At 47.2% G+C, this 21,308-nt stretch overlaps 3 protein-coding genes across 4 annotated transcripts; 1 reads left to right on the plus strand and 2 right to left on the minus strand.

Annotated features, from left to right (window-relative positions):
• The first annotated feature begins 1,510 nt into the window (after positions 1–1,510).
• On the plus strand, positions 1,511–19,422 carry LOC122622541 (sodium/hydrogen exchanger 9B1). 2 transcript variants are annotated; one of them, XM_043801073.1, is made up of 11 exons: positions 1,511–1,835; positions 2,213–2,461; positions 9,085–9,514; positions 13,564–13,851; positions 13,923–14,105; positions 14,191–14,366; positions 14,455–14,561; positions 16,740–16,928; positions 17,625–17,768; positions 18,147–18,248; positions 19,025–19,422. In XM_043801073.1, the coding sequence occupies exons 1-11, from the start codon at positions 1,820–1,822 to the stop codon at positions 19,274–19,276; spliced, it is 2,136 nt and encodes a 711-aa protein (XP_043657008.1). In that variant the 5' UTR covers positions 1,511–1,819; the 3' UTR covers positions 19,277–19,422. The 2 variants fall into 2 exon arrangements, with proteins under 2 accessions (XP_043657008.1, XP_043657009.1); XM_043801074.1 differs by lacking the exons at positions 1,511–1,835; positions 2,213–2,461 and adding an exon at positions 6,575–6,764.
• LOC122622544 (odorant receptor 94b) lies at positions 10,132–11,620 on the minus strand. The gene is made up of 2 exons (XM_043801076.1): positions 10,309–11,620; positions 10,132–10,185 (listed from the first exon to the last, which is right to left on the minus strand). Exons 1-2 carry the CDS (start codon positions 11,404–11,406, stop codon positions 10,132–10,134), a joined length of 1,152 nt encoding a protein of 383 aa, XP_043657011.1. The 5' UTR covers positions 11,407–11,620.
• On the minus strand, positions 12,154–13,376 carry LOC122622542 (odorant receptor 94a). The gene is made up of 2 exons (XM_043801075.1): positions 12,634–13,376; positions 12,154–12,574 (listed from the first exon to the last, which is right to left on the minus strand). The coding sequence occupies exons 1-2, from the start codon at positions 13,374–13,376 to the stop codon at positions 12,154–12,156; spliced, it is 1,164 nt and encodes a 387-aa protein (XP_043657010.1).
• Positions 19,423–21,308: the final 1,886 nt, after the last annotated feature.

The following is a 21,308-nucleotide window of genomic DNA, read 5'->3' on the forward strand; positions in this document are numbered from 1 at the left end:
AAAACTGAAAACTCAAAACAGAAAAGCTGAACACTGAACACTGAAAACTGAACACTGGCAACTGGTAACTAGCGCCTGTCTGTTTGCTGCCTCCTGATAATTGACTTGCATGCAAATTAATGTTTTTTGCGCGTGGGCGTAAATTGCTGGCCTGTCTGACAAACAGTAAACACGGTCAATGCAGCGGCGAGTCATTTTCATCAACGCGGTATCAACGCGGTGCTGCACTATACATAAATCTCTGCCCCATCGATGTTTACCATATTTAACGAAAAAATTCCAATTTGATGCAACAAAAATCACGGCACTGTAACAACATGTGTGTGCGTGGCAAATAGAGCGAGCCAGTTTTATTATCCTTTTTTTCCAGCACCCACCTCCTGTTTGTTTTTGATGAGCCATCATCATCATCATCGTTATCATCATCATCGTTATCATGGTCGTCATAATGGGCATCTTATATATGTACTGAGAGTGCGACTGCAACTGCACACAGTGCAAAAAAGTGCGTGTGCATAGTTAAAATAAAATAAATATTTTCGCCGAACGACACTTTTTTTGCGCTTGCACGTGGCGGCTGATGAGGAGATGATCTGACTGGAGCAAGGATAATGGCGGTGACGTCACAGCGATTGGTTATCTTTGTCGTGTGGGGCTGGTTGTCCATCAGGAAATTAAAAATATTCCAGCGAAGCAATTAAATTACGGCCACATCGAGGGAGTGGGAGTGGAAGTGGGCGTGGGCGTGGCCATAAGCCCAATGTGATGAGCACGTCAAAATGCAAATTTGTCGGAAAACAATTTACAAGACAAGCGAAACTCTTTTTACCCGAAGGAAACCCAATTGGTTTCCACGCTCATCAAAATTAATAATTGATAGCAAAACAAATACAAGGTAGCATTGCTATATGCGTACAGCGCCATCTATTGTTCAGGAAATGGGACAGGTCGCGCACATTTGCCCGAACAAAGCGAAAGTGAAGGCGTTTAATCATGAAATAGTTGTGAGCTGCCCATTTGACAACCACACACATAAAATGGGGAAATGCTCTGCGATTAGAGGTCTATTAATAACGCGGTTATTCGGCGCCTTATCTCGCTTAGATAAATTATGATTGCATGACAATTATTTATCAACTAATTGGCTGGGCCATAGAAAACTATGGGCATATTGAAACGCAGATAAACGACCCCCTTATAAATATGTAAGTGCTTGCAACGGCTCCCCATTTTTCCCCCATTTTCCACCCATTTCCCTCCCCCCAAAAACCAACTCATTCCGCTCTCTTCGCGGAACGGAAAAGAAAACAGAAGGTTTGCTTGGCGCAGAGCTTGTTTGTTTGCCAATTAGTTTTAATCGAAGAGCGCTCGCTGGTGCTCCGCTGGCGGAATCGGCAATCGCTTGTTTAAATTGCTTCTGCTTTTGCTTTTCTAATTAATGCGTTTGGCAAATATTGCCAGTGCATGTGCTGTAATAAAAAGCAGCTCGAAGCCCCCAACTTCCTGGGCTACTACTATTCCATTCCGCCTTTCCGCCGGTCGTGTCGTGTGTGTTCCGTTCGCCATATACCATATATGCGCTATATCCACTCGATTCTCGGAGTCGGTCAAGTATATTCAGCTACTCAGTCTGAGTCTCCGTCTCTTTGGACCGCGGCGTCGTTCTCTTTGGCTGTCAATTTGAGTCAAGAACAGTCGTCTGGACTACGTCATCGTGCTGATTGCGTCAGCAATTTGTTGCTCTTTGGCTTTATTTTCAGCATTTTTTCACTCATTCACTGGGTTTTGTTTTGTTCTCCGCATTTCGCCGACATTCGACATGAGCAGCGATTCCGGTAAGCTCAATATTTGGTATCTATGGCCATTTGGCACTGGCAGCTTTCGATTCTCACTTTCGGCGTTAATTTACGAGTTTATGGTTAATCAATTAAATGCCACTTTTTGCCCAAGTGCCAATAAATAAATCGTGTGCAAATACGTGTGTGCTTTCACAAGTCGATATGTTGGAAAATTAACTCTTTTATTTATATACTTGGTATGGCGAAAACAATGGCAGAATGAAATTACCAATGTTTTTTATTAACAGCTGATTGATTAGCAATCCTTAGGCTTTAATTAAAAATATTACCAAATAGCCTGAGACAATTTTATTCATGCTCTTCAACATATGAATCAATATCAATGAATTTTTAAATTTTGTATTATTTTGTAGATGTATTGGATATAGTGGCAGGGAGCGAGGGTCCGCCCTTACAAGCCTTTCGCAGCAGCAATCCCTTCGAGGAGTCCTATCAAAAGTCATCGGATCGGGATGCGAATCTGACTCCATTGCATATGCTGCGACGGGCCAGCGAAACGGTGACCGCCAGCATCCTGGAGCCGGAAAAGGAGCACCTCCTTGGCGACAAGCCACAGGCGCCACCTCGTGCCCATGGAACCAGCACGCCAAGCGCCGCCGAAGGTGAGTAATATGTTTAATTGCGCCATGTTGTCGTGGGGAACGCGAAGAATGCGGAGCCAAAGTATTTGTTCCGGGAATTCTTGCCTTTATGCAACCAGCGCCCGGATCAGTTGCCACACAACCGACAACCCGCAGACAGGCGGGCAAAAGGATGCTGAAGACAGAGACATCCAGAGGCAGGGGCACAGCTTCATGCCAACGCTTTGTTGGCCAGCCAAGCGAAGTGGCTCCGACAGCCGAGAGCCAAGTGCACAATGCGTGCTCAGATATGCACATTTGCACATATGCACTTCAGCACATATGCACATACATACATACGAGTGTACTCGTATTCATAGTTTGTTTATGCAAAGTTTTTGTTTCGTCGGCGAGATATCCTGGCAAAATCACAGCTCTTTCTCTCAGCAGAGCGCTCTGGCAGGAGCTGATTGAGGCATTTCGATTTTAAGTGAACCGCACAATCACATCTTGCACAACGGCGAAGGCGACTGCGAAAGCGGGTGGTTAGCCGGGGCGTATACGTAATATTTCCGCATATTGACGCCAGAGTGTCTGCGATTGGCAGTGCAGTGCATCTGCTGTCCCGGCTCAAACTCAAGCTCAAAGGCAGGCGTTTCCTTACACTCCTTCTGTATTTCTGGAAATTTGCAATGCAATGTGTGTGTGTGTGTGTGTGGACCACTTTCGTTGGCCGAGGTTTTTGTTTACGCTGCTCTGTTTTGGCAGGTGGTCCTTGCTGGTTTTTCGCAACCCACACAACCGCCGAGTAGCTAGTATTTTTGAAACTCCCGGAGCGGCAATTGTTTTGCATCTGTTCAAATACGGGCGCTTTCGCACTAGCCATTGCCAAACTTTTTGGTAGAAGGATTTCCCCTGGGGGCCAACGCCATTCTGCATTGTGGCATTTTCACACGAATAATGAGCCGTTTTAGTTGCGCCCAAATGCCCACAATCACATAACTAACACGAGTGGCAAAAAGCCCGCGGCTCTCGGCAAAGTATGTTCCCATGAATATGCATTAACCGGGGCTCATTTCCTGTGCATTCATTTCGCATTTGCTATTTGGAGTGCAGCAGCACTGATTCTGATGCTGATTCTGATTCAGATTCTGATTCCTATTCCGATGCCCGGTTTGCATTGCAGGCGGGGTCTGACTCTGATTTGACTGTGGAAGTCATATTTAAATAAGTTTGCGCACCGCTGCAGGCAGCACTAATGCTCGCATGTGCAGGCAGGCACTCGTTTATATTAAATAAATTCCATTTAAATGCAGCGTTTGGGGCAATTCCTCAAGCTCAGCCTTGAATGGCGGTGCCAGCCACCGCCCACTTTTCACCTGTCGCTGCTGCTTGTGAGTGAAACGGCGACATTTCTGTTAACTAAGGCCAACATGATATACGCTTGGCACACAACCACATTCACTCGTCTATTGATAAATGCAGTGCATTGCACATTCGCCCCATGTGCCCCATGTGTGTGCCCCATGTGTGTGTGTGCAGCTGTATGCAAGTCAGTTCATTACGTATACGCAGTGTGCGACATTTATAAATGCCAGCGCGACTGTGACTCAGCATAATGATTGCCAAATGAATGGGAGAATGTTAAGCGTCACGAAAACCCTTTAGACGCCATTTCAATTGGCGCTGGTGCGTTCTGCCCAACAGCATTTCGCATTTCGCAATTCGCATTTCGCAGCTGTTGGCCCACTTTGGAGGCTTGAATACTTTGGCTAAATCTGAAGGATCTCGAGGATCTGCAGGCACTTGCACTTGCGCCACAGCTAATTACTGAAACTGCACTCCCCCCATTTAACCTTTGACCACCTGCCAGACTTTGGCCGCTTATTTGCTGAGCTGTAAACGGGGTTTTTTTTCAATTTGTCTCTGGCTCTTATTTGCCAGCTGGGTGCTGAATGGCGCTTTGTGACCTCGTTTTTTTCTACCACTTTGTGTATAGTTTACCAGCCGCGAGCCAAGAAAGTGCCAGTTTCCACTGATTTGCGATGTATGAGCACTAAATTAGATGCGAATCGCTGGGGCGTGAGTTCATCTCTTGGCAGGAAGTGCGTGACAACGGAATGCAATCTTCTGCCACGCAAAGGAATTATTTTCCGAATGCGCAGCATGCAGCATGCAGCAGGCAGCGTGTGGAGTTTGCAACTCGGAATCAGGAATCAGGATTCAGGACGCGTCAAGGATGCCGGCTGGCACAGTTAAAAGGTGGTACGCTTAAGTAAACATAAATAAAATAAATGTGCGCCGAGTACGGGCAAAGTGATTTGATATATAAGTACGCCCCAGACGGCAAAAGAGTTTCAGACTCCAGACAGCAGACAGCAGCAACTCGCAGGATCCTTGGCGTGGAAGAGCAGGAATAAGGAGTTGCAGAAGTCATCAGCGAGTGCAATTTCACGTTTAAACATATTGAAAAAGCACCTAACGCAACGTTCGCCTGTAAATAATGAATAGTTGAATAACTGATATAAATTACTGCAGCACTACTCGTATATATGGTAGATCCCCTTGTCAAGCAATTTATGGCACTTTTTGCTGAAATAACAATCTAAATGTTAAGTGACAGCGCAAAAAAAAGAAAACTTTGCGCAACTTGGAGCAGAACTATAAATTCTCCATCAGACCCTGGCGAACTTTTTCCAAGTTGTTTAGTTTTCGGGCCGACGTCGTCTGGAAAAGTGTTTGCCTCGCCTCCAATTAACACCTCAGATTCGCACTCGCACGCAATAGTCCGCACATGACAGGCGAATGACAAAAACTTTGGCTGCAACTGCAGATGCAACTGCAACTGGAACTGGAGCTCCATGGATATGGCCATTACTTTTTTCCATCAGCACATCCTGCGGAGGAGTCCTGCTCCTGCTCCTGCTGCGCTTCTTGTGACCAGTGGCATAATTTGTGTGGAAAGTTCTCGGGCAATTGAAAAGCGAAATGCGCAAGGCAGCCCAGTGCCTTGGCTTAAAATAACTTTTGCATTATTTTCGTGCCTGGTCACTTGAAAGTTGCAGGAAATATGACAAGATAAAATGCCAAAAAAAGTGGCATTTGCCCCCGGCCAAGTGGGCGCAGTGTACAGCGATAGGGGGCGTGGCCGTGCCCCGGGAAACTGCAAACTGCAAACTACCAAAAGGTAATAATCAATGGGGCGGCCAAAGAAGCCTTAATGACCTGCCCAACTTGCAGTTCAAGTTGGCTCAACGGCTCCCCCGTTTTTCTCGAGTGCAGCGCATGAATGTGAAATATGAAATATCACAGCAGCGGCAGGACCTCCGAAAGTCCTGCCTCACAATACCTGAACGCTATCTTCGCCGACACCTTTGCGCAATTTATGCACCATTTTTTCGCACAGGCAGCGACAGAGAAAAAAACAGAAAAAATAGTACAAGTAAGTGCCGCAAAAACTTTTAAATGAGCCACATAATTCAAAAAGATGGAGAAGAAATCTTGCCTCTGTTATCATTTCATACCCACCCAATTTCCACCCACAGCCGAGCGCCATTTGAGTTTCAGTTTGTTACGGCGGAGATATTTTAAATTAATTAGCAGAACTTAAATATTTGTTGTAGTTCAAACGCGAACTTCGCATTGAACTGGTAAATATTCAATAAGCTCGCAGCCATAATGAACTCAACCGAAATCCAACTGAACCGAGAGCTTAGCCCCACTGAAATGGCAAATATTTGCGGGGCGCACATAAGTTTCCCATTGGTTATGGCTAATTAATTGATAAGCAAATGCTTCGGGCCAAATAAGTGTTTATGTTGCAGAGTGGCGGGGCTTAGAATTTCCCGTCTTTAAGATTACATCTCGATGTGATGTACAGATGTTCCTGAACAGCCTAATCTGGATTGGCTTTTCGTAATTAGCACCTCCGATGCCAGGGTTCCATCTAATAATCCCATATGTTCTCCTTATCACACCAGCTCTCTCGCAGTTTGCTCGCTAATTTAAAGTTATTAAACAAATATTTTGCCTGGCTCACTCGCGTGGCTGCGAGAGCGTTCTGAACTTTCAGATATATGTTTTTTATTAGCATAAGATAAAAAATATATATGTGCCAGTGCCCGAGGCTGTGGAACTATCCGCTTAAGAGAGCTGGCATCTCAGTTGTCCGCTGCCATTGAACGCGATTAGTCGGCGATCGGCATTAAAATTGTGCGGTTCGCTTGTAAAACGGTTTCAATAAAATTGCACTTTCCCTTGAATTGGAATATGTGATGAATGTGAATATTGCCAGTTGTATGGGTGCTCCGCCTAACGCAATCTAATTTAATTATCCGCCAAACAGGTAAGCGCCCACAATGTCGGGAAAAACCATCATTTTCCAACTCTCATCATTGTGTTTATTGTTGCAATTCAGAATTTCTATGAGCGCGTTGAGCTTTTCAGCATTTTACCGCGCACATAAATTGCTAACATGTTCGTTATTGTTTTAAAAAGTTTGTGTATTTATTGTACACTCTGGTCTTGCGCCATTCCAAAGCAGATTACTTTATTATTTTAAATGAAACTATAATTAAAATTATTTTCCGTTTTGCCCGTTTCACTGTGAAGAGAATCTGCGTTTTCCCCTTTAGTTGGAGATTATTTCGATTGCCGGTGTTTTGCAATGCGTTATCTCTTTCAGACGGGGAATCCGTGCTCATCAGCTGTTTAATTTATTTATTTATTTGTTCAGTCTGAGAGGGCAAAACAAACGAGGAACTGAAGTTGATAGTAGAGCGACCTTGAAATAAAGTAAATAAATAGGCAGGATTTGAGACTTACCTTCGGTACACACGTTTTGATACTTCAAATCATATTGATTAATATTCATATTTAAGCCTGATTTGGTTTGAATTTGGTATATGAAACAATTTACATTGGGAATAATACAGAATAAGTTATAATAATATTCCGTAAAACTTAACGTCAGTTGGTAATTCCCCCTACGAGAATAATCACTTTTCTCCCTGCCGAAGTTCAATAAAAATATATCAATCGGAATTAGGCAAAGCTCCTATTTCATTTGCGGCTGTAATAATCCGAGCTCTATTAGTTGCCACTTCACAGCAGAGACCCAATATTTGTGCCCCTGCATTATGACACCCAATTAGCATTGGCAATCAATTTAGGCGTGTGTGTCAAAGAGTCGCATGACGCGCTGAATCACAAGCGACACGTGATCGATGGACCAATACGCAAATATAACATATCTATCTACATATCTACATATGCTGTAGCTATAGAATCGAACCAGTGGAACATTCAGATTCAGAGTTCGCACCGGCGAGAATTGGCGCTAAATATTTGCGCACAATTAACACGTAGCCAATTCGAGTGGTGACAAATCACAAGCAGATTGTCTTTTCAAATCAAATACAAACAGGGATACAAAAAGAAAAAGGGCAAAGAAGCTGGCAGCTGGAAGCAAATCGAATCAAGTGCTGATTGCACAGCCTATGTGGCAGCAACACACTGGCAGGCAGTGTGAACTCTGCATAATAATTGAGCTGTGAAGTGGATTGTAAATTCTTGTTATTAGAACGGCGCTTCAAATGCAAATATCAGTCTCCACTCCAATTAGCCCGCTGTTGAGGAGGCGTCAATTGCTCGAACTCTGAATGCTGAATGCTCGAAGGCACTCGCAGCTAGCCGGCATTAAGTGCGCTAATTATAAATGGAAATATTTATGTATTTCCTAGCACCTGTACCCATCTACCTACCTAGCGAACATCTAGCGACTTTTCCGCCTTTCGCAACCTGTGAAATTGTCGCGGCAACAATGAAGCCAATTATGGAGGCACCTGTCTGCTGTCTACTGTCTACTGTCGTCTGGCTGCCTTGGCTCGCCTCATCCTGCAGCTCATCCTGCAGCTCGTCCTTGTGCTCATCCTTGCGCTCATCCTTGTGCTCATCCTCGTGCTCGTCCTGGGCCAGGTGAAGACAGCTTCCTGCCGGCAGCGGTGCTCTCCTACCCCCTTCCCCACCCCGACGCCTTCCTCGACGACGTGCCTCCTCGGCGGCACAATCAACGGTTGTCAATCTTTGTTGCAATCTTCATTTCGCCATCGCCTCGAGTGGTGGGAGTGGCTTGTGTGTCGGCTGCACTTTGCAATTTAAACGATCCGACTGCTGTTGGGCCTTCGTTATGCATGAGCAGCGGGAATGAATGCCAAATGGGCTAAATGCACCAGTTTGGCGCTGCTGCTTATAAGCCAAGTCGATGGTCCTGCTCTATTTTGTAAGGACCCTCGAAGTGCACAGAGGCAAGTGCATAGAAGAAATAAGCAGTAAACTTATTTATTTATGGTCTCAAGTTAGATATTGCAAATCAAAATAAAATATATAATCTAATAATCTAGTAAATATATACTAAAAATGCCTAAGAATTAGCTATCAACAGCATGTCTATGTTTTTTCGACTTACCCTTTGCTGCAAAAGCTATTTGCATGCCTGATTTTAAAGCTCTATTAAGCTGTATTAATAAGATTCCCACCAAAGTCCTTTAAAATCTGGTCAAACTCCACATATGTGCCCCTTAAGCCTTAAGTACTAGCAAGCGATAACCATTCTTCCAGCGAAACACATATCTATTAAGGCGTTTAAATCTGTTTGCCACTTGCAGCAAAGCGCAGCAGACAGCAACCGTATCAGTGGCAGCTGCAGCAGCAACAGCAGCAGTTAGGCAACAGCAACAACAGCAACGGGGCACTGGCGCCAGGTGACAACATGACACAAGGAGCAGCGCCGCAGGACTCACAGGACGACAGCCTGCCCACCCGCCCGCTGCATACCAAATTAGACATACAGAGGATCCCGGAGGATGGGGCGGCCGGCGACGCCACACAAAACGCTGCAACAATAATTTTAACGCCGACATCATTAAATTTAACAAATACAACACAGAATGTTGCCGCCAACAATGCGGGCAACTCCAGCTCCAGCACCAACGCCAACTACGGCCCAGGATCCGGCTCCGTCTCCGTCTCCGGGTATCCAACTCCGAACGCAACTCCGGGCGGAGTCCGTGGCGACGAGTACAAAGGGCCCAAGTGGTAAGTGAAAAGCTCATGTGGCCAGCTCCACTCCGGTTGGGGGGTAGGAGGTGGGGGGTTGGAGGTTGGGGCTGCCATTGTGCGGATTTGTGCTTAACCCTTTGAATGCACTTCCGGCGGGACAGCAGCGCCGCCATTCACACTTGCATTGCACGCGTTTTTCGCATATCCGTTGGCTGCCTTTCCTTACTTCTCGTTTCGTCTCGTTTCGCATTTTGTATTTTGTATTTTTGTATTTTTGTATTTCTTTTGTGCGCCAACAATGTCGTCGTGGAAGTTGGCGCTGCACTAGGCAGCGGCGCGTGCTTCCGCTGGGCTTAAACAGGGATGATGGAGCGGGATTGGGGGGTCCTGTTGGGATCCTGTTAGCATGGCATATCTCATGCCCATGTCCCCCGACGTCTAGTCGCAGACTAGTCCGATTTCTTGTTCCCTTTTTTTGGCTGCGACACTTAGTTTAATAGCTGGCGAAATGCCTTGTTGGCTGTCGGCGTTTATTCTCCATGTTCACAACAACGACAACGGGGCGTATGAGTTACAGTGTTACGTATCCGACCCGTGGGTGCGTTTCCATTGTGGCGCCGCAGCAGTCGGGGGATCCCTGCTCCTGTTTCGCTCTACTTGGATATCTTCAGCAGCAGGGCGAAGAAGCTGTAGGCATTGTTGATGGTCTGCCAGAAGTTGGGGGTTACAGAGCAGAAATATATTTAGATTACTAAGATGAAAACGTTCATATTTCCCAGAAACTTTCAAGTTAATTTATATAATATCTTAGTTGTGGGCGGAAATCCTACCTTCACAAAGATGGGCAGTCCTATTTCGAAGAACACCCCGGCTCGCACCTTCACCGGCCGCTTGAGGAACTCCATGTAGCAGTTGAGCAGCTTCCGCGTGCCCACGGAGTACTCCAGCCAGTTGGTGGCGAAGACACTGTTGGTCAGCGCATTGGCGTGAAAGGTCAACTCATTGCCGTAGTAGCAGGGCAGGAAGATCTGCACAATCATGACGGCCACGAATTGCACGGTGGCCACGAAGAGTCCGGGTCGCTGCTTAAAGCCCATGTGCACCAGGCGATAGGCACTGAAGCAGATGATGAAGGCACTGAAGACCACTTGCGATAGCACATATGGCGACACTAGCACTTCGCATTCCCCCGTCAATCGGCGGACTCTGGAGTGCAGTTGGAAGATGCGGCGCAACTCGGGCTTGGCTTTCTCCTCGGTTGCACTCTGCAAGGCCTCCAGTCGCATGCCCAGCAGCCGGAAGAGCGAGGCGATGTGGAACATGAAGTAGCAGCCCAGAGTGTCCAGCAGGATGTTCGATAGACAGCACAGGGTCATGGCCACCACATTGTAGCCCCAGGCGTAGAAATACCGCTCCCTGGAGCGCCACTCGAATGGCACGTAGTAGCCGAAGGGCAGCTCGTAATCCTCCTGGAAAAACACGCTTATATAGCCCATCACGGCCACGAAGAGGCTGCCTCCAATGTACCAGTAAAATATTCTCCTAAAGTCCCTTTGATTTCGCTGCCAGAACTGAATTTCCTCGGCAGTGCGCAGATTAAATGCGGGATCGTGCTGCAATTCGTGGATTAGATTAGCAGCCTCATGGCGTCGATACCAAATATTCAGGAGTTTAGTGACCAATGCCAGTTCGGTGATGGACATGTACAGCACTTGACCAGCTTCCTCGAAATCCGACGAGGCAATAGCTTCGTACCACATGAGCGCAATATACGTGAAGGTCAGTGGAAGGTGCAGCACAAAGGGATATACACGTTTTAGCCAGGTTAAAACTCCATCTTCTGCCTCGTTTTCCCATTTCAGAAGTCCTATCCAGCGTTGGATTACCAGAAGTGGCTGGATGGCACTTAGGCGATTTGTAGACTCCATTTTCAGCAGCTTAATTTTGATTTACTTAATGAAAAGTTCGAAAGATTTTTAGGCCTTTTATAACCATTGAGTTTTAATAGCCTTATGCGTAACCTTGTGGGAATTTGTTTTGATTTAGGGTAAACTAGGGCGGTATCAATAAACATTTTGCTGGCTGAACCTGCTTTTTACGTCCTAGTTCCTTGAAATTACTGCTGGAATCTTTAAGAGAATATATATTTGCTGGTGATTATATTACATTTCAGGGAACCGGTTCATTTAGTGAGCTTAGTTCTCAGTACGTTCCGTCCCTGATTTCCTTAGCTAACCAGCCAAAATATTTACATATACAACTAATGAGCAGGGCAATTACAATAATTAGCTTGCTGACATTACCATACGTTAATTGTTGCCCGTTACTAAATGGATAAGACACGCAATTGGAGGCAGGAATGTTTGGGGCACAACTCTTCATCAAAAAGCCTATTCATTACCAAGTTCTACGATTTATCATCAGTGCAATGAAGCCTGTGCAGCGGTAAAGATGTTCACATTTGACAGAGTTTCATATGTTTTCAATAAATACTTTTACTGGAATAGGATTGAATAATAAGCAAATAAACTTTGACGACTCTTGTGATTTAGTATCCTTTTGTGTCATGATATACGTTCACATGCTTTGATTAATGGTGTTCCATTCGTACATTTCAATCAACAGGCTGTATTATTTCAGATACAATCAGCAGTATTTATTAAGGGTTTGACATGTTACTTTGATACATTCAGTAATAAAGCTAGGAAACTGTAGGCGTTGTTAATGGTCTTCACAAAAATGGGCAGTCCCACGGCGAAGAAGTTGCCAGCCCGGATGGTCACCGGTTTCTTCAGGTGCTCCATGTAGGCATTCAGTAGCTTGCGAATCGGTGGACGACACTCCAGCCAATTGGTGTGGTACACCTCGTTGGTCAGCTGGTTGGCATACACGGTGATCTCGTTGCCGTAGTAGCAGGGCAGGAAGATCTGCAGGATCATCACGCTGACGAACTGCAGCATGGCTATGAACTGGCCGGGATTATCGCGAATCCCCACGTACTGCAGGCGGTAGCCACTGAAGCAGATGATCAGGGCACTCAACACGATCTGAGAAAGTATGTAGGGAGATACTATACTCTGGCAGGTCAGGGTCAATCTGTAAGGTATACCTATATATTAGCAAACGAAGGTGTGGAATGTCGCAGGATACTGCACCTTCTAATCCTCCGATGCAGTATGAAGATGGCACGCAACTCCTGGCCAAAAGTGGCATCATCCTGCAAATTCTGCAGTTCCCTCAATCGAAGACCGAGCAGTCGGTAGAGAAGGGATATGTGGAATAGGAAGTAGCAGCCCAGGGTGTCCAGGGTGATGTTCGAGATGCAGGTCAGCGTCATGCCCGCCATGTCGTAGCCATAGGCGAGCCAGTACCTCCTCTCATTGCGCCACTCGAAGGGCACGTAGTAGGCGAAGGGCAGTTCGTAGTCGTCCAGGAAAAGGACCCCAGTGCAGCCACTGTACACCACGCCCAGGCTAATCAGGATGTAGATGTAGAAGAACCACTTGAAGTAGCGCTGCTCCCGGCGCCAGAAGTCCATCTCCTCCTGGCTGTGGAGCTGGTAGTCCGGCGCGTATTGGAACTCCTGCATCAGCCGCCAGGCTGCGGTGCGATGATGCCAAATACTGAGGATTTTCACCACCAAAGCCATCTCGGTGATGGACATGTACAGCACCTGGCCGGCCTGCTCCAGATTGCTCGAGATGAAGGCCTCCAGCCACATGAGGCCAATGAAGGTGAAGGTAATGGGCAGGTGCAGCAGGAAGCGATAGTGGCGCTTCAGGAAACCGGTGAAAGTCCACTCCTCTTCCGATTTGAGGGACCAGGGCCAGAGGCCAAATAGTTGCATGACCCGAAGAATCAGGCGCATGGATTCAATGCGATCCTTGTGGCTGTCCATGGTGCTTAGTCCTGGCTCTGTTTTCCCAGGGCCTTCAGCTTTTATAGCTCTAAGTGGGCTCGATAATTAGCGGCAATTATGTGTACATACTTAAGGAACAGAACACATGATACGGATAACTTGCTCAGTATATGGGAAACCTTTGTGGCCGTCGGTTTAACTCTCTTTTCGTGAACTCTCCTTTCAGGTGGCTTTACATCCGTACGCATTGGGTGAACACTTCCGAGCTGGTGGCCCTGCTGGCCATTTTCCTGGGCCTCTGGGCCATGGGCTGGGTTCTGCTGCCGGAGTACGCCCAGCCAGCGACCGTCATCATGCGCATTGCATTCCTCTTCGTGGGCGCCCAGGTATCCGGCATCCTGGTCACCTTCGTCCACCTGCCCGACATGCTGGGCATGCTCTTCTTCGGCGTGCTGTATGCCAACCTGGGCCTGGCCAACTTCGAGGGCTACCAGAAGCTGGAGCTGTTCCTCAGGTAGGATTAAGGATTTCATTTAAATCCGCATTACATTTAATCTGGGTTTGTGCCCTTACACATCTCCAAAGGGAGATGGCGCTGATCAACATCATGCTGCTGGCTGGCCTGGGGCTGGATGGAGACGCCTTCAAGCGGCTGTGGTTCATGATACTCCGGTTGACCCTGCTGCCCACAATTATGGAGGTTGCGGCCATCGCCGTGCTGGCCAACCTTACACTCTCGATGCCCTGGCTGTGGGGCATCGCCCTGGGGTAAGTTGATGAGCTAATGCAATCCTTGGATTATCCAACGCCTTAATGGGTGCTGGTGTGCTGATTACTTGGGGCAATGTTGCAGCCTGGTCATCACCGCCGTGTCCCCGAATGTGGTCGTCACCGTGATGCTGAAGCTGAAGGAGGACCGACTCGGCCTGAACAGCGGCATCCACACGCTCATCTATGCCATGACCACATGCAACGATGTGGTGGCCATCTTCATGTTTGGCGTGATAATCAGCGTAATATTCTCAACGAGTGCGTGCCACCCGTCGTGACCGGGCATCGGAATCAGAGTCGCAGCCAGCGTTAAATAAACCCCCCCTCCCCTCCTTCCCACTTGCAGCCTCGCTCACGCAGCAAGTGCTGCAGGGTCCCATTGGCATTGGGATTGGACTCGTTTTTGGCTATCTCTACGGCTCGATGCTCCAGTACTTGCCATCCCGGAATGCGGTAAGCTGCCAGACAAAGGCGCGGCCCTAGACGCAGTTCGTCCTTCGCGTCCTGCTGCTGCTCTTCTTCCTGCTGCTGCTGCTGCTCGTCCTCGTCCTCGAGCGGGCTGCACTTAAAATGCACATTCAGTGAACACTTAGACACTCAATCAGCGCATTTAATGATGCAAAACGCGCGCCACTCTCCAGAGGCGAGGAGCTGGGCGGGGAATGTGGGCGCGGTGCCATATGTACGTGGGGCTGCAGACGAGTGCACTGCGCGAAACGGGTGGTGCTAGCGGAGAAGTCACTGCACAGGGGGAATTTCGGTTAAACTAGTTTCTGAACAGCCGAACGTGTCAACTTAATTTGAAAGTAGTACAATATTCTAGCAGTAACTATTTAGCTTATCCAATAGAATCGAACAGTTAACTTTCTCTAGCAGACACTGTAACTTAACTTTTTCTAGCAGACACTGTATCTTAACTTTTTCTACAGACACTGTATCTTAACTTTTTCTAGCAGACACTGTAGCTTTACTCAGAGCCCCTTTTTTCGCGCAGTGTTGGCTTCCGCACAGTCCCCTCTCTCGCGGTTGTTTGTGTGGGTGCATTTTGCATAAAAAGACACTTACATGCATAGCGGCAACGGCAACGGCAACGACGACGACAACGACAACGACAGCGGCAACGGCGAAGCTGGCGACATTTGCGACGACAGTTACTGCCAGCATCTATGTGAAGTTATGCCGGGGACATCGAGGCAGCCGCAGCCAGAGCCACAAAACTCATTGCCGCAACTTACACCGCTAATGGCGCGCATAATCAAACGCCATGGGTGGTGGCTGGTGGATGGTGCAGCGCATGCAGTGCACTGTGCAACATGCACCGTGCCCCATGCCCCATGCACCACCCATCAGCCATCAAAGCCACCCGAAAAGCACCCACAGCCACCCACTGCAACCTCGGTGTACACACACTCCCGTCGAGTTCTCATAACTTTTGTTTTCTGCAAGTCGCGCTCGCCTTTGCCATCGTCAAGTGGCATCCACATCCGCATCCACATCCGCAGCCACGCAGCGCTGCAGTTTGTACAAAAATTTCACGCTGAGCGCCGTTGAAGTTGCATCCTTGCATATTTTACACACCCACTCACCCCCAGCCCATCAAGCACACTCCTGCCATGTACATATATACATAGCATACATATACATATATACATCCTGGGGCTATTCACTGTCATCTCCCGAAAGGGGTAAGAATGGGGAGGTGGCTGTCATCAGGCCTCGGTTTTTGGTCTCAGCATCTTTTCGCATGTCATTGCTACCGCCTTTATTTTATTATTATTACGCAGTGCTCTGTAATTTTGCATTCAACGTCACCTTTTGCCACTTATTTCACTTTTTTTTTTTCCTTGCGCCAAAGCCAGTTGACAGTATTTTTCAATAAGATATTCGCGCAAAAGTTTGTAATTCAACGAGGTGGCAGAAACTCAAGTTGCAAAATTAAATGGGAAACTTGAGTTTCCCCACCTTATAATAAAGACTGGTACTGGTCGCCTAACGATGGGCTGCCAAAGTCAATTTCATGCCATTTTACTAGAACGAGCCGTTTTATAGTTAAATACAAATAGCTGAGAAAAATTGAATTGCAGCAATTTGCGGCATAGTAGCAAAATCACCGGGTAAATTAAAAAAAAAGATTCCAATCAGCCAGCAAAACTGACAACTCTTGACACTGCAGATAGCACAGAATGGCCAAAAACTCACGGCTAAGAAAACATTGTTGCAGGCGAGAGATTTATCAGATCTAAACTCTTGTAGAAGTCATTTCAGTACAATTTTTGCGAGCTTGGAAAACCTGGTATACTCGTATATGCAAACGAAAACAAGGCGACAGGACGAAGGACACAGGACAGTGGCTTTTTTGCTCGATTTTACTTGACTGCAGCACACGTTGCGTATACGCAGCTGACCGCACACGCAAAACACAAACAAAGCTGTCGATGGATGAGGGGGAGGAGATTGGGAAGGGGGAGGGGGTTAAAAAAGGCAGTTTCCATCAGAGTTTTGTAAAGTGATTTCGCCATTTTTTCCCACTCAGCCCGGCTAACTCACCTGTTTTGCCATTCACTCGCTTCATATCTGTGCCGCATCCTTGTTTTTCACCCCAACCCCCCTTGCATCCTTGCATCCTTGCAGACGTACGCAAATGGGCTCCGCTTCGTCCTCACCGTCTTGGGCGGCACCATCGCCGTGATGGGCAGCCGCGTCATCGGCTACACGTCGGCCGGAGCTCTGGGCTGTGTAACGACCGCCTTTATTGCGAGGATTGGCTGGCGGCGGGAGGAGATCAGGCTGACGCCCCAGCAGCTGCAGGCCCAGCAAATTGTGAGTATCCTGCACTGGCAACTATTTTCGGGGCCTCTTTATATGTGAAATATATGTATAATATATGTGAAACTAATAACAGATTAAATATCAAGACTAGGAGTAATGATTTGCATTCAAAGTAATCTATATGAAGTCACTAAGCTGAGTGACTATAATTTCTTACTCTGTCCGGAATCGAAACCAGTCGAAACCAGTTGGCCAACTCTCTGAGCTGAAGACTTTACCTCTGACCCCCACTCTTGCCTTTCTGAGTGCTTTTTGGCTCGCTCTTTTGCCGCCTGCTCTGCTTTCGGGTCAAGAAAAATGTTCCCTCACAAAAGTGCCATTTTTTATGTCTGCGCCGCTGCAGCTGCAAAAAGCGGCTGTGTGTGCGGGATTTTTGCTAGGTAATTTGTGACATCACGTCCTTGTCCCATGTCGGAGTTGACTGCCGGCTCTCGATTTGTTTCGAGCATGTGTGTGTGTGTTTCTTTTTGTATTCCTTTCATTTACCTTTGCCTTAAACTTTTAACCCAGTTGGTTCTTTTGCATGCACTTGAGTTGCAGGGCAGGCGCCTCATAAGCCGATTGACTTGCTTCCCCCGTTGCAAGTCAAGGCGTCGTCTTTTAACTGGGAAACTGGGAAACTGGGAAACAGGGCAACATGATGAATTGGGCCACGATCTAATAACAACTTATTGATTCCCCTTGCAGGCGAGTGTGCCCAAGCGACTGGACCTCATGTGGAAGTTCCTCAAGCCCGTCTCGTTCGCGCTCATTGGCAAGGAAATTAATTTCAACGTGCTGCAGGGCCATGTAATCGGTTATGGCGCATTGTTGGTGCTCGTCGGAAGTTTGGTAATTAAAATGGTCGCCGGAGGCGGGAGGCGGCAGGCGGGAGGCGTGGCATGGCCACTTATTTAATTTCTTTCTGGCCCTCACGACCAGTTGGTGCGGGGAATGCGCCACGTATTCCCGACGGTGTTCACTGCCCCCCATCCATTCATCCATTCTGCTCGGAACAGAGACGACCAAGAGACCAAGTGGAGATTCCGGTTGGCGGGGTGAACCGAAATGAAAATGTTCCGGGACCGCAATGCAAATGTTACCTGCCAGCACACGGAAAAAACGGGGGGTGAAAAAAGGGGGTTAAAAAGGGGGGTTAAAAAAGGGGGTGGGAGAAACAAAGCAGAAAAAAACACCTAGAGATGACCACTTTCTTGTTCTTGTTTCCAGTTTCGCCTGGCTTTTGCATATTTATCCACATATGGCGGAAATCTGTCGAGAAAGGAACGTGCCTACATTACAATTTCCGGTTTTCCCAAAGCAACTGTCCAAGTAAGTTTCCCGTTCCGCGTGTCATGTTGCTGCGGTTCTACATTCCCCACTCTCCCTTCCCAATTCTTCATTCCCAATTCGAGTCCCACTTTTCCCACTGCCCGTTGCCATTTTCCATTTCCCATCCGTTGTCTCCCAGGGCTGGTGGCGCTTTTTATTTCATTGCCGGCCATTTCACTCGCTTGCCACGAGCAGACTGACCATCGTCCTGGTTGTCCCGCTTGTCCTGCTCGTCCTGGTTGTCCTGGTTGTCCTGGCTGCCCTCGCCTGGTGTTTTCCCCATGCTTAAGTTATACACGTATTTGCGGGTCATGTTCTCTTGGCCGGCGACAGAGTCAGACCCAGAGTCAGAGTCATCGCAGGACCTGCTCCTGCGGCTGCAGTTGGCATGCCAGCCTTTTGTTTGCAGTTTAACCGCAAGCGGACATTTTGTTTATGTCGCCTGAGCAGGCGGTGTGTGTGCGTCTGTGGCTTACAGAAATTTAAATGTTACGCTGGCTTACTTACTTACCCAAAAAATCCAGTGAAAGAAAGCCAACAAACAAAAAACCAGGACGGTGGTCACATGTGTGCGTCCGTTCTAACTTTGCCCTAATATGTGGTGCATATTTCAGTGTCCACCTTTTTCGTACTGATTTAATTAAAATTGCACAGCAAACTGCATTTAATCTGGTCCGCTGCAAATCACACATCACTCATACGCAGCGGTGGCCGCCTCCTAATATGAACCCTCTCACTCCCTCTCACTCTATCCCTGTCTCTCTCTCTCCCCTTAGGCCGCCTTGGGTCCAGTGGCTTTGGACATGGCACGTGCCGCCAGCGTGGCCAGTCCGGAGCAGCTCGCTCTGGCCGGGAATGTGCTCATCATCTCGGTGCTGGCGATCATATTCACCGCCCCGCTGGGCGCCATTCTCATGCTGCGCCTGGCGCCCTATTGGCTCAAACATGGCGATGCAGTGGCGGCAGTTGTAGCAGTTGGGGCTGGGGAGTCCTCCCCAGCCACGCCCAGTTCCTCGAAGGGGACATAGCTGCAGGTTGATCTGGAACCGGAACTTTTAATCCATGCCGTGTACTTACGCAGCCATTTCAGTCGTACTTATACTTACGTGTACTTAGGCATTACGCTGTTCAAATAAAAGTAAATGCGAAAAGTTAGCAACATATTTCGCTCGAAGGCCTGCCTGGTTTTTCAATTCATTCCCAATTCGAAGTACCTTTTTTTTATGGTTCGGAAATTCCCAGTTATTTGCTTACTTGTACGGGCCGGGTTCCCAAATTTCGGCGAATTAACAAAGTTTGGCCCTAATCCCGCAGGACTAATGCCCCCAAATGGGCAACTTGGAGTTTCTGGCCGACTGGGATTTTATTGTTTTTCCAGTGTCCCGGCAAATAAGCGAATAAGAAAAGCTTTTCGGCACCTAATTATGACAGGATCTGTGTTAATCCCGAGCTGCGAGCCCTTGCTAATTGGTTTTATAATTAATTTTGGGGGATTTAAACGCTGCTTCGTGTCAATCTGGCGCGAGTTTTTGTGACATGTCGCTGTCAATCCGTATTAATGATTGACAATTGAACGAACGGGCTCTTGTTTTGCGAGTGGAGAGCGATTAAGTCGTTTATGCGACGAGTTGGTCAAGTAAATAAATGAACCCGAAATGATTTCGTTAGTTTCAAAGCGAAGTTGTCCGCTTTTCGCATTTCACCCCTCCAATTTGAACGCCTTCTGCTTTTGTGGCAGCATCATTTCGCTCGAAGCTGGTGGCAAAAGCTAGAGCGTTGCATGGAGCAAAAAACACAAAATAATGGCAAAGAGGAGGAAAGAATGCCATTTAATTGAAAAGTGATTGTGGGGCCAACCAACATCGAGCTTTGGCCCTCCTTCCCCCGTTTTGGCCAGGCGATGCAGAATTTGCAATGCAAACGGCTTAGAATGAACTTGATGTTCTGGCCGCCTTTGAAGCTTTTGGTTCTTGTTGCTGCTGCGGTCGCCTGACAACCGATGCTACTGCGAAAAAAGCGAATATTCTTTCCCAAATTGTGACCAATTTCGAATCGGGGCAGTGAGAAAAATGTGGAATATTTTGGAAGCTATCGAACTAACTACACTTCTACAACCAATCCAGCAAGTATGCTTTCAAAGAAAGTTTCAGGATTCAAGGATCAATGATTCAATTCTGGTTTTTTGTGCCTCGAATCTTAAGCGGTATAAAGAATATAATATCAAAGCTATCAGCATTTTTCGCAGTGTAATAGCTGAGCTTCAGCTGTGGCCGGTTGAGTGAATGCTGAAAGGAATGAAATTAAAAGACGGCAAAAACGGGCGAGAGAGAGAGAAAAACTTATCATTTTTATTATCCTGCAGCTGCGCATATTTATAACCGTATGTACCCGTCTCTTTCGCATTCGCATTCGTCGTCTCTTTCGCACCGCCGCCATCATCGGTGGCCTTTGTGTGACTCGAAAAAGAGTTGGGAATTGAAGGTAAATTAGTGTTATTAAAATGGCTGCACAAAAATAATTGCGCAACTAAATGAAAATTTTAATGAAAATTCTTTGGTTTCTTCCCTAGTTTACCTCTGTACCTGTATACCTGAATAACTGAATACCAGTATAGCTGTGTGCTTTTCCGCTTTTCCGCTCTTTCGCTGCGATTGCCCTCTGTGACTGCCTTCTGTTATTAGTTGCATTGTTTCCGCAGTTGATGTCCGTGCAATTAGCATAATGAAAGCAGCTGCAAAAGCATACTGCCGGCATACTTTTAGGTAGGCAACTAGGTGGGTAAAGTGCCAGGTGGATAGAGCATTGGATGGTCGGCTAAGGGCCATGCTCGTAATGGAGTGCGTAAGAGGCGGATCGGAGATTGGAAGGAGCGCAATTACGCCACAATTGAGTTATGTTCGCATCACATCAATTATGCTGCCACCGGCATAATCCTTCAAAAACTCGTTGCTCTTATCGCGGCCATTGAAATGCCACCGGCCATAGATCAACCTTATCAGCGCAGCCAAAAGCATTTCCCTGCGCCAAATAAATTCCAGCAGTTTATTATTCTAATTCGCA

This window comes from Drosophila teissieri, chromosome 3R, assembly GCF_016746235.2.
Source record: "Drosophila teissieri strain GT53w chromosome 3R, Prin_Dtei_1.1, whole genome shotgun sequence".
Classification (NCBI taxonomy): domain Eukaryota; kingdom Metazoa; phylum Arthropoda; class Insecta; order Diptera; family Drosophilidae; genus Drosophila; species Drosophila teissieri.